The 12,787-nt window shown below is 39.6% G+C and overlaps 1 protein-coding gene across 1 annotated transcript in view; it reads left to right on the top strand.

The window, feature by feature from the left end:
- Positions 1 to 12,787, top strand: part of cacna1da (calcium channel, voltage-dependent, L type, alpha 1D subunit, a) — a 152,274-nt gene that overhangs the window by 8,870 nt on the left and 130,617 nt on the right. Inside the window, exon 3 of the mRNA XM_079845004.1 lies at positions 4,638 to 4,743. Within this exon, the coding sequence (XP_079701130.1) occupies positions 4,638 to 4,743 (106 nt within the window). The remainder of the gene's footprint in view (positions 1 to 4,637; positions 4,744 to 12,787) is intronic.

Here is a 12,787-nt window from a genome sequence, read left to right as displayed (position 1 = left end):
TTTGTTCACGTGCCTGGAGCTGCTGAAGTGACAGTAAAACACGACTTGGTGGCGCTCAAGCACAAAACGCTCTTGCCGAGCACACATTGATATGACGAAGAAGTAGTAAGAAGACAAAGAAGAAGATGAACTGCTAATGCTGCTTGCCAGTTAGCAAAAAGTGTGTGAATGGTTTTGTCCATATACATAATATGTCTATGGTTTTGGCAAGCACGTAAATACTGTCTCTCTTCTCCTTCTGTGTGACAAGCGAGTGTCAGAGGCTTAAAGTGCCGCAGCACCATCTTGTGTACCGGGAGCGCATCTACTGAATGTGCACGTTCACTCGGCGCAGCGCCAGTGAAAATCGCTTGGGTGTGAACACTCAAGACGCGCCGAAAAACGTCACGAAAAACGCTGGCGATAATCGTGCGCGATATTCGTCCCGGTGTGTACAGGCCTTTAGTCTCTCACTTCTGCCATTATGGGTCAACGATTGTCCAATCAAATGCTCTCTAGAATCTAAAGCGTCCCGCACCCTACATTATAAATAGACGCTGAAGCTGCGGCTAAAATTGGTCACTCTTCAGAAGTTTACTGTTTTCTACATGGTGAATGGCACATAGTGCACTATATAGTGGATAGGGAATGATTCAAGTAAATATGCTTTCCATTGGGGCGAATGAAGTCTGGTTTCACATTAGTGTCGTGTGAACCGCTGCACCGCTCACAAAGTCTGCTCTGGTCCAGAAAGACGATAGCACAGAGCAGATCATATGCGCGAATCGCATAGAATGTAAAAAAATATGGACGTTGTGTCCGTGACGTCACCCATAGGATTCTGAAGAGCAGTTTTGAAGCGTAAAGTAAGGACGAGCTGGCCGTTGCCATCTTGGCAGAGCGTCACTCCCGGATAACAGAAAATGGGCAAAGAGGCGGGACGTGGGCGGAGCTGAGGTGACGTGATGACTAACAGACAGCAGATGAATGGCTATCCACCTGTCACTCAAAGTGGCCACGCCCTTAATTATGCAGATCTTTAAGGCTTTATATAATGCAAACGAATGAGTTATAAAAAAAATTCACCCCCCTCACAGTTGTCATGAAGGGCAAAATTAGCCGAATAGACCAAAACCACAATTTGTACTAGGCTGTAAACATGTGTTTTTCTGCTGTAAAGTTGGGCATTTTAACATGAGCTCAATGAGATTCTGCTCCCTTCTGGAGCCTGTCCCTAGTGGTCAGTCGATGAATTGCAGTTTAAGTCACTTCCGTATTGGTTTCAAGAGAAACTGCAGGAGGTTGCCGCTTGGCGAATCCGCGCAGGCCAGAAAACGTATCAGACTCATTTGAATTCTGCACAGAATGCTATACTTTTAAATCGATATGGAGGAGATTGGGAGGAGAAACGGTTAGAGATTAGGAGAAAAAATGCGGCTTTACCAAGCTCAATGGCTCTGGCCGAGCTGTGATATAAATGAAACGCTATTGGCTATTTTTTAAAAGGGGAGGAGCTGTTTGATATGTCCCGCCCTCTTCCTGTTTCAGTGGAAATTACATCAACACATTGAATAATGCTGCGCACTTCAGTGGGCCTTTAAAGTTATAGCCTTTAAAGCGTTCTTCAGCTAATGTTAATGGAATGTTCGTTCAAAGTTATCCGCCTTTACTCAAGGGAACAATGGGAAAGTCAAAGAGAACTTCCCCTGAATGGCGCATAATCCAACATTTGAGTGTCCTAGCTCATGGCCTAATAAGAGTATTTAGCTGTATAAAATTAGAACATTGCGTTGTACTGGATTTAAAAAATGCATTAAGTGAGTGCAAAAAGTAATGAGAGAGTAATGCGAGACACAACTCTCAATCTAGCACAAAATGTTCCCTCGACAACAAAATTATGCACTTTTGTGAAAGCAGAGTATAGATTTATGTTATGTCGAATGTTTAATGTAGACTGCAGCATTTTCAGGTCCTCTGACTCACACCAGTTTTATTTACAATTTGTGTCTCACTTGCAGGAAAGCAGAGCGGCTGAGTCAGTACTGTTTTGATGGACTTTTTGCTGTTAAAACACATGCAAGTAGCTTATCACTGCTATTTCCTTCAGGCCCTCTTGACCAAACACAAGATGAGATTTAGCTGGGCTTAGTAATAAAGATGTACCGATGAACAGGGGCCGGTGTCAGAGATTGTTGAATATTTCAATATGTTTTTTTATAGCTTTTGTTTTCTGTGATGCTCTGAATCTTATTGTTTTTATAATTCTGCTAATTAAATGTCACCAAGGAAATAAAGGTATCTAGCTGGACTTGTTATTAGCGTCACGGCAGAAGGTCTGGACCATAGATATAATATGTTCATAGATGCCTCATTAGCGGCCGTTTCAATGGGCTGCTATAAGTAAGCTGTCCGCCATATTTGAGTGCGTGAACATTCAAGACAGCGTCTGCAACTGTGGTTAGGCCTACGTATGAATATCTATGTTTGAAATGGACTTCAGCAGATGTATGCAGATGACCATAGTAAAACATGTAATATTAAGTTAATACATATAAAAACACAAACCAACACATTCTCACCTGTGAAAGGTTATCCCATTTCTTCTGGAGAAGTTGCGCAATGTTGTGGCATCATTGATTCTTACTGTGAGTGATGACACGCTGACCGTTGCAAGATGGCGGGCGCGCCAACGTTCCTGAAGCGGTGGAATGAGGCATCTACGTATACATGTCTATGGTCTGGCATATGGTATACATATCTTTCGTTGGACAAGGACCACCCGAGTTGGCTGTCTGACTGACAACCAAAGCAACCAATCAGAGTTTGTTGTTTTGTTCAATGTCATGCTTAGGGGCGTGAAAATGTGAAGTTAAAGTCCCTACAATGATAGTGTGGCTTGTGTAAAACACCTTAGAAGTCGATTGGAAATGTGTGTAGATTTTGCTCTGAGAATTTTAAAGGAACACGGCAACTTTTTGGGACTTTGGCTTATTCACTGTATCCCCCAGAGTTAGATAAGTCCATACATACCATTCTCTCACACTCACCGCTAACCTAGCTTAGCACAAAGACTGGAGGTAAATGGCTCCAGCTAGCCTACTGCTAAATAAGTGACAAAATAACGGCAACATTTTCCTATTTAAATGTTGTGATGTGTATAGTCACACCGTGTACAAATAACAAGGTTACATGAGACACAGCCATCTTATAAACGTATACATACTGGGGACTATATTCTCAGAAGGCGCAGCGCAGCACTGCACTCCACAGAAGTAGAGCAGTGCTGCGCCTTCTGAGAATATAGTCCCCAGTATGTATACGTTTATAAGATGGCTGTGTCTCTTGTAACCTTGTCATTTGTACACGCTGTGACTATACACATCACAACATGCAAATAGGAAAATGTTGGCGTTATTTTGTCACTTATTGAGCAGTAGGCTAGCTGGAGCCGTAGGTAATCCTACACCCGGAAAGCGTTCCTTCCATAGGGGCAGCCATTGCTAACCAAGCCATCACCTGCTGTTAGCATTCCATTGACTCCCATTCATTTTGGTGTCACTTTGACAGCGAATAACTTTACATCTGAGGCGTTTAAAGACTCCATTTGTCCATTGTTTATTTCTAAAGAAACACGACATTGTATAAAAGGCTCCATGACCAAGATTCGGTGATATAGATTTCACTTAGCACAACTACTAGAAGACTTACAACTGTCAGACTGGTTGCTCACGTCACATCTATGTCGTCAAGCTCAGTCTGAGGCTGCGCGTACGCTGTGACTATACACATCACAACATGTATAGTCACAGCTCAGCAATCAGGAAGTGAGTGCTTCTAATTGACTTCACTTTTCTGCGTTGAAGTCTATGGGGTCGCTGTGTCCATTTCTTTTACTGTCTATGCGTTTACCTCCAGTCTTTGTGCTAAGCTAGGCTAGCGGTGGGTGCGTCAGACAGAGTTATGGCACGGAGATGAGAATGGTATGTATGGACTTATCTAACTCTGGGGGATACGGTGAATAAGCCAAAGTCCCCAAAAGTCGGCGTGTTCCTTTAAAAGTAACAATAAAACAATCTTTGTTTCTAGGCAGACCGTTAAAGAACGCCACACACAAGTTCTGTAGAATTCAACCAATCAGATGACGACTTCGAAACTCCTGAATTGTTTCCCATTTTGTGTGCCTTATGCATTAGATGTTCAGCCAACGTTGACATCTAAGGCTCAGACTAACTTCTTATAGTCTTGGAGGCATAAGTTAGAAGGGTTTGGAAAAATACAAGTATTAGATTATAATCGTTGTTTTTATATAATTATTTTTCAATTTTTTTTGTACAAAAACATTAAGGAAATATAATTTGTTTACATATAATTATTATTTTTTTAAATGTCAATGATTTTCTGATAGATATAATTTTTGAGCCTTGTTTAATAATGGATGTGGAGTAATTATTTTTGAATCTAGCAAATTCAAGGGATGACCTGAAATTTTCTCTAGTTTTCGATGTACAGAACTGTCACAATATGTCTTGTTTGATTGATTCCAGTAGCAAATTTTACTTTTAAACCTTTACAAGAATGTCTAAATGTGTATATATTAACTGCCTCTAACTTTAAATGTGTAATATTCTGTTTGTTCTACTCCTTAACTTTCATCTCAGGCCATTTGATATCTTTATATTGATAGCGATTTTCGCCAACTGCATGGCCTTAGCTGTATACATCCCCTTTCCCGAAGATGATTCCAACTCAACCAACCACGACCTGGTGAGTAAATAACTTCAAACTTTTGACCTTTTTAGCATGTTCCAGCTTGACCCCTGCCATGACTTCAAACCCCGCACTCACTTTTAACAATTAACTTGTGTACTTGTGGACTTTTTTTGGCAAGTATTTGCTTAAAGGGTTAGTTCACCCAAAAATGAAAATTCTGTCATTAATTACTCACCCTCATGTCGTTCGACACCCGTAAGACCTCCGCTCATATTCAGAACACAAATGAAGATATTTTAGTTGAAAGCTGATGCTGAGAAAGGCTTCAGATAGGCCTCCATTGGCATTCAGTACATTCACACTTCCAAGATCCATAAAAGGCACTTAAAACGTTGTTACAAAGTCCATCTCACCACAGTGACTCTACACTAATTTTACGATGCGACGACAATAGTTATGTGCGCAAAAAAAAATCTAAATAACACCTTTATCCAGCTTGTTCTTGTCTTCCGTTTGTGCCTCCACGACGCATGAGCGAGAATATGACGCAGATCCGGCGTTCGGACACATGACCCAGAAGCGATTTGTTTACAAGCAGAGGAAGACGCGCGTATCTAAGCTGTTGGATTCTACATTGATCGTGCTTTAGGTCTCGGCGTAGTTCTCAAAATGGGGATAAAGTGTGCATTTCATGGATTCCCGAACCCCGGCGCTACGTCATATTCTCGCGCATGCGTCGTGGAGGCACACACGGAAGACAAGAACAAGTTGGATAAAGGTGTTATTTTGATTTTTTTTTGCGCACAAAAACTATTGTCGTCACATCGTAAAATTATTGTAGAGCCACTGTGGTGAGATGGACTTTGTAACGACGTTTTAAGTGCCTTTTATGGGTCTTGTGAGTGTAAATGTACTGAATGCCAATGGAGGCCTATCTGAAGCCTTTCTCAGCCATCAGCTTTCAACTAAAATATCTTCATTTGTGTTCCGAATATGAACGGAGGTCTTAAGGGTGTCGAACGACATGAGGGTGAGTAATTAATAACAGAATTTTCATTTTTGGGTGAACTAACCCTTTAAATAAAGACCAAATATTGTTAGCAAGCCAGGCCGGATTTCAGTTGTTTCATAATAATTTCTTCCTTCGAGAACAGGCGAATGTCTTTCTCCCCTCAAACAGAGCCACGGCATTGTGATGATATGTGTATATTCCTGGAAGGACATAGAGGAAAATCTGCCTCATTATAATCTCCATGATCTTTTCTGAGAACAGATGCACGCTCAGCTCAGACATTTTCTTTTCAAACTTGCTTCTCTTCCTGTCGGCAAAGTGCTTTGCCTGTACAGTTCAATTGATGTGATTTTGCACTCTTTAGATTTATATTTAGACAAGCAGAGCATTTGGATGGCAGATTTGGTGAGTTTGGAGGGGGCGGATGTTCTTCGCCGTGCATTGGACCGAGAGGACGATTGTGAGTTGAGATAAGACAGCTGTTCGATCTTGTGGCGGAGTGGAGCTCAGCACAAGGGCTTCATGATTTGTGAATAGCTCTCGTGGCTACTGGCATGGTTTAATTTAGTGATTTAAACTCAGACAGGAAGAAGAAACGGCAGGCAGAGATATTGCATCCTGACTTTTTTGCCCCAAGCACTTTGGGGCTGCGTTTGATGAATTGTTTAGCTTTTTTTGCTATAAAACTTAGAGTTTGTATTGAAAGTTTGCAAAAATGTTCAAACTGTGCTTTTTCATTTGCAATCTTACACATCGTCACTGCCCGTCACCTCGGGCCCTATTTTAATGATCTGAGCACATGGTCTAAAGTACATGGCGCAGGTGCACTTAGGGTGTGTCCGAATTTTAACGACGGAAAAAATGGTCGCCGCGCCAGGTGGATGGTCCAAAATTGAGGTGAGAGTGTCTTAAAGGATTAGTTCACTTTTAGATAAACTTTTGCTGATAGTTTACTCACCCCCATGTCATCCAAGATGTCCATGTCTTTCTTTCTGCAGGCGAAAAGAAATGTAGGTTTATTATAAAAGCATTCCAGGATTTTTCTCCATATAATGGACTTCAATGGGCTCCAAATGGTTCAAGGTCCAAACGACAGTTTCAGTGCAGCTTCAAAGGGCTTTAAACGACACCAGACGGTGAATAAGGGTCTTATCTAGCGAAACGATCAGTTTCTGCGAAAAACCGAGCAGTATTTATGCTATTATTTTACCTCTTATCAGACGAACGTGATCATCTCTGAGCTCAGCCATAACTTCTGCTAAGTGAGGTCAAAGTACGAGCATGGTCATAGACAAATCAATCGTAGATGCCTCATTCTACTGATCCGTGCAAAGCGCTAATGATCTATGACCACGCTCGTATTTTGACCTCACTTATTGGAAGTTATGGCTGAGCTCAGAGATGATCACGTTCGTTTGATAAGAGGTAAAATAATAGAATAAATACTGCTCGGTTTCTCGCAGAAACTGATCGTTTCGCTAGATAAGACCCTTATTCACCTTCTGGTATCGTTTAAAGCCCTTTGAAGCTGTACTGAAACCGTGGACCTTGAACCATTTGGAGCCCATTGAAGTCCATTATATGGAGAAACATCCTGGAATGTTTTCTTCAAAAACCTTAATTTCTTTTCGACTGAAGAAAGAACGACATCTTGGATGACATGGAGGTGAGTAAATTATCAGCAAAACTATAGTGAACTAATCCTTTAAGCCATATTCGCACGGGATTAGTATTACCTAGTGACCTCTAGTGCTGGGCGGTATACCGGTTCATGCGAATACCGGTATTTATTTTAGTTAAAATATGTGTCGCTTAGTGTTTGAGAGAGGTCCCATCCCGTTTCACTGTTGCACTGTAGTGAAAGCACAGCTGAGATCGCATCACAGCCTATGGTAAGTCCGAAATCACCCCCTAAAGCCTCATTCACTATTCCCTACGTTATCCACTTATATTGTTCACTTGAAAGAGTGAATGAAAACGAGTGAATGAATTCGGACAGCCGTTGTGTGTACATCGGCTGTACACTCGTCATTGCGGTGCAATGTGAGATTGAACGAGTGCACTCAATAACGTCCACTACGGGTAATTTCTAAATCACACGAGGTCCACAGATAATACTTATCCTGTGCGAATAGGGCTTTAGGCTAGCATTTGTCGTTGAGTCTCATGAGCAATCCTGTCTTAAATAGCCATGCATAGCACATCATCTTTTATAACATAAGATTGAGGCCAAATGACAGAAACATAGCTACAATAAACTTTATAACCTGTAATTGATGAAAACAATGCAATGCACTAAACGTCTAATGACGGACAAAACACGTCGTACATTCACTGGTCAAAAACCTTGCATCTCCATTAAGCTTGATTTTGGTCAAATGTTAATAATATATTGATACATGCAAGTGTCTGACCATATACTGTATAAAGCCATACGAGGTTTCCGGCCGACAGCAATGAAATGTGACCATCTGCTCCATTATGGTACAGTTCAGATTACCGTAAACCTCACAAGCGGGGCATTGTCCTTTCAGTGCACACATGTGACAACAGTACACGTCCAATAAACATCCTTATCGGTCGTTTTGTGTCGGCTGTGTTATCTCATCCGTCTGCGCTCCCATGTGTGTGTTAAACAGCAGGAGGTAATCACGGAGCAAAATTTCATCAGAATCCCAGCAGGCATGATAACATACATCCCAGGTTGTCTCACGCGGATGAGCAGAGGACATGCTGGGGAGTCTATAGTTACATTAGAGGGTCAGAGATGCGCCAGTGGCCCATATAAACATAACCAAGAAAAATCTTTTTTTTTTTACTTTTGAAAGTGCAGAAAACATTCAGAAATAATACAACTTAATGTGAATGTTAGCAAAACATTCTCAGAACATCTTAGCTCTGATATAATACTATACTACTATAGGGATGTACACGAGTACACTAAGAAACTAATGATCGATAATGTTGAAATACCATGCAAATGAATACAGAGGCTGTCTATCGCTGATTTCAGCGCCACAGAGAACACCACACACACCTCAGGACTGCATGAGGTTGCTTTCAAAGCGCGCAAGGCTCAGAAATAGCATCAGTGGCACAGATCAAGCATTGTTACTGACTACAAGGCAGGTTGGTTGGTAATTCTCTTTTTGAAAGTTTTCTCTCAGCTGAGCTTTAGTTTTAATTGTGGTTTTAGATGCAGCTCAGGGGAGTTTCGTTTAGAGACTCCAATTAGGGGGTCCAGTTCAGGATCAAACGTCTCTTAGTCCATACAACATTTTTTAAGTGATTTTTAAAGCAAAACTTTATCACAGAGTACAAACACATTTCCTCATGTGAGAAACATTTCCAGCTAATAGTTTTCCAAGGTACTTTTAATCCTGATCTAGACGTAACACTATCATTCAAAAGTCAATGAGATTTTTTGTTTTGTTTTAATTTAGTGATGCACCGATCATGATTTTACATGGCCGTTTCCGATACCGATTTTTTTAAAGAAAACTGGCCGATACCGATTTCCGTTTTTTTTTTTTTTTTTACACAATAAAATAATGAAAGTATACATGAACAGTATGTTTATTTGGTATTTAACAGGCTAAATTGGCTTTTGGCTAATGAAAACAAGTCCGCAATCTGAAATTAACAGGAAATTTAATTGGAAATTAAAAGGCTGAAAGGTGAAATTAAAGGCAACAACTGCATATTCTGCAATCCAAACAAAGATTTTACTTAAATCAGCATTTGTTTTTAAATTCAGTGTAAAGAAAAAAAGTCTTTACCAGTGAAATTTAATAAAACCAAAGTAAATAATTGTTCCAAAATGTTAAATCAAATAATGTTTAGTGCAACGAAAAAAACAAAGATGCTACAGCAGGTGCTTTTTAAATCAAATTAAGTCAATGTAATTTTAAGGTAAAATAAAAGGTAACACTTTAGAATAATGGTCATTAATTAACATTAGTTAATGTATTAACTAACATGAACTAACTATGAGCAGTACATTTGTTACTGTATTTGTTCATCTTTGTTAACGTTAGTTAATATAAATACAGCTGTTCATGGTTTGTTCATGTTAGTTCACAGTGCATTAACTAACGTTAACAAGATTTTAATAATGCAGTTATCTCTCATTAGTAAATATTGAAATTAACATTAAAGGGGCTATATGCGTTTTTCTGAAATTTAAACTCGCGACTGACACCTGTGGCCAAAAAACAGAACTGCTCTTATTTTCTGCTCGCTCTCGCAGCGGTGGTGACGTCACATCCGCAGACAGCGCGGGAAAAAAACGACCCGCCAGAAAATAGGAAAAATAGGATACAGGCTTATAGGTGCACCCACTGTGAGCGGACAAGGTGTCAGTATGCTTATCAGAAGATGTTTGAGTCATAAATGGTAAAATAAAAAGGCTATTGTTACGTTTATTTTGGGGAAAAAGTTGCATATAGCCCCTTTAACAAAGATTAATAAACGCTTTATAAGTGCAGTTCATTATTAGTTAATGTTAACTAATGTAGTTAACTAATGTTAACTAATGACCATTATTCTAAAGTGTTACCAAATAAAAATGATCATACTATAGGCTACAGAACTGATAGGATTTCATTTCAAAAGTGCATGCATGTTCTTCTTTAGGCTACAAAAAGAAGTATTTCGGCTTTTTCACAAGTTAGTCTGTTTCGTTCTCATCCGATCCAACACGTGAGAAGCTGAGCTGAACAAACGCTCACTATCTGCGCTTGTGCAGGGCGGAGAGGCAACTTCAGCTCGCGCAGGAAAGCGGCTCTTCATTCCCTTCAGCATCTCGTCTCTTCTCTCCGTTCTCTAGTTTCCGTTTGTAACACACAAGTGACATGTTCGCGAATGATTGCAATATAGGCGTATGTGCACGCGGGCGCACTTTCGGATAAATCGGCAGAAAAATACAAAGAAAGCCGATCGCGCGCTAGAAGCAAAAACTGGCCGGTTCCGGTTTTTGGCCGGTCAACCGGTGCATCCCTATTTTAATTAATATTTTATTCACCAAGGACTCATTAAATTGTTCAAAAGACTTCTATAATGTTCCGTAATATTTCCATTTTAAGTAAGTGCGGTTCTTTTGAACTTTCTAAACAAGGAATCATGAAACTTTATCATGTTTTTCAAAAATACATTAAGCAGCACATCTGTTTTCCACATTGATAATATTAAGAAATATTTCTTGAGAAGCAAATCAGCATATTAGACTGATTTCTAAAGGATCATGTGACACTGAAGACTGAAGTAATGATGCTGAATAAATTACATTTACAACATATTCAAATAGGGCTTGACATTAACTCTTTGCTTCGCAGCCACTGTGGCTAGTGGTTTTCCAAATTACTAGCCACCGCATTTTCACTGGCCACAACTTTGACATAGATACCAATACCACAGGGAATATCGATACCATACAGATATTTGTAATATTTTTCTCATAATTTGGCAGAAGGTATATAAGGCTGCTGTCACTATAAGACCTAACACATGGATCCATTATACTATTAAACATGAGTTTTCTTTCTCAAATGTTTTGCTCACTTAAAACATAACTGACTGTGTTTATGCGATTACTCACCAAGACTGGCATTTTGACATTATGTTGTGTGTATTTGACTGTTTAAGTGTAATAAGCAGTGAAAAATAACAAAATTTAGTACTGAAAGGCGGCTTTATGTGCGCACTCTTTGGGTGTGAGCACAAAATCTGCGGGAATAAATCAATATTTTTGACAACACTTCATTTATTATTTCCGATGCCTTTTAGAAGACTACAATCGAAAAATTGATATATTATATGCAAAATTCAACATTGACATTAACACCCGCCAAATGCGGTTGGATTTCAGTAGAAGTGTGTAACGCAATCACTCCTACTAGCTACTTTGGCGGGTGTTAATGTCAAACCCTCTATAAACAAAATATATATATTTTTTGTAATAATATTTACAGTATTACTGTGACCAAACAAATGCATCCTTAATGAGCATAAGAGAAAAAATCTTACTGACCACAAACTTTTGGCCGGTTTGTACGCATAGAATGAAGTATAATGAAGTATGTGAAATGGGACAGACCTGGTGTTTAATTAGTAACCACCTGTTTAACACTACACGGTTATGAATAATGTAAATGCTTCTCAGTGTATATTACAGCAGCCATGCACCTTTTCATTTGTCATTCTTCCTCTACTGAACAGCAATAACATCTGCGCCGTGTTATGGGATGTTTCTATGCCTCTTTTTATGCATGAGTTCCCTTCATATTAGGTGTCCTATTTCTAAGGAACTTCATTACCCAAAGGTCTCAGCTTTCATTTGGCCTTTCTAGGTGGTAAAGAGTTGAGTACTGGAGTATAGAAAGTGAAATCTCTCAAAGGACAGTTCTGGGTTCAAAACAAGTCATGCGAATTCATTTGGATTGGAAGGGGTGGTTTAAACCTTTTCTAACCCATCCGGTAGGACATGTAAACACTTGTGAAACATGTGAAAACTGAAACTGGAACATTCTGTGCTTGTGTAATGATGTAGAAATGACGTACATGACGCACGGAACGAGCTGTTGTGGTTGAATATGGAAGGGATAATCCATGGCTAGCTGTGCATTAAACGATTTTAATTAGGGATGCAGCGATATGAAAAATTTGGCAGATACGTATAATTCTTTATGTTTGCCGATAAATCTAAATCTAAAATATAATTTTTGAGAAGTAATCCAACCCCAGGGGGTTAATAAATGGCTTCTGAAGCGAAGTGATGTGTTTTTTTTCATACGTTGTGTCAGTTACTGGTAGGTTTGGCGGAAGCTAGATATTTTACGTTTTAAATATGGATATTTTTCCTGCAAAAATGCATCGTTTCGCTTCAGAATGCCTTTTTTATCAACCCCCTGGAGCCGTGTGGATTACTTTTATAATGGATGGATGCACTTTTTTGGGCTTCAAATTTTGGGCTCCCATTCACTGCCATTATAAAGCATCATTTTTTAATATAACTCAGATTGTATTTGTCTAAAAGAAGGATGTCATATACACCTATGATGGCTTGAGGGTGAGTAAATCAATTTTCAT

The sequence above is a fragment of the Gobio gobio genome (genome assembly GCF_949357685.1).
Source record: "Gobio gobio genome assembly, chromosome: 19".
Lineage (NCBI taxonomy): Eukaryota > Metazoa > Chordata > Actinopteri > Cypriniformes > Gobionidae > Gobio > Gobio gobio.
The sequence above is the reverse complement of the archived record's forward strand: the minus strand, read 5'-3'. Positions and strand labels throughout refer to the sequence as shown.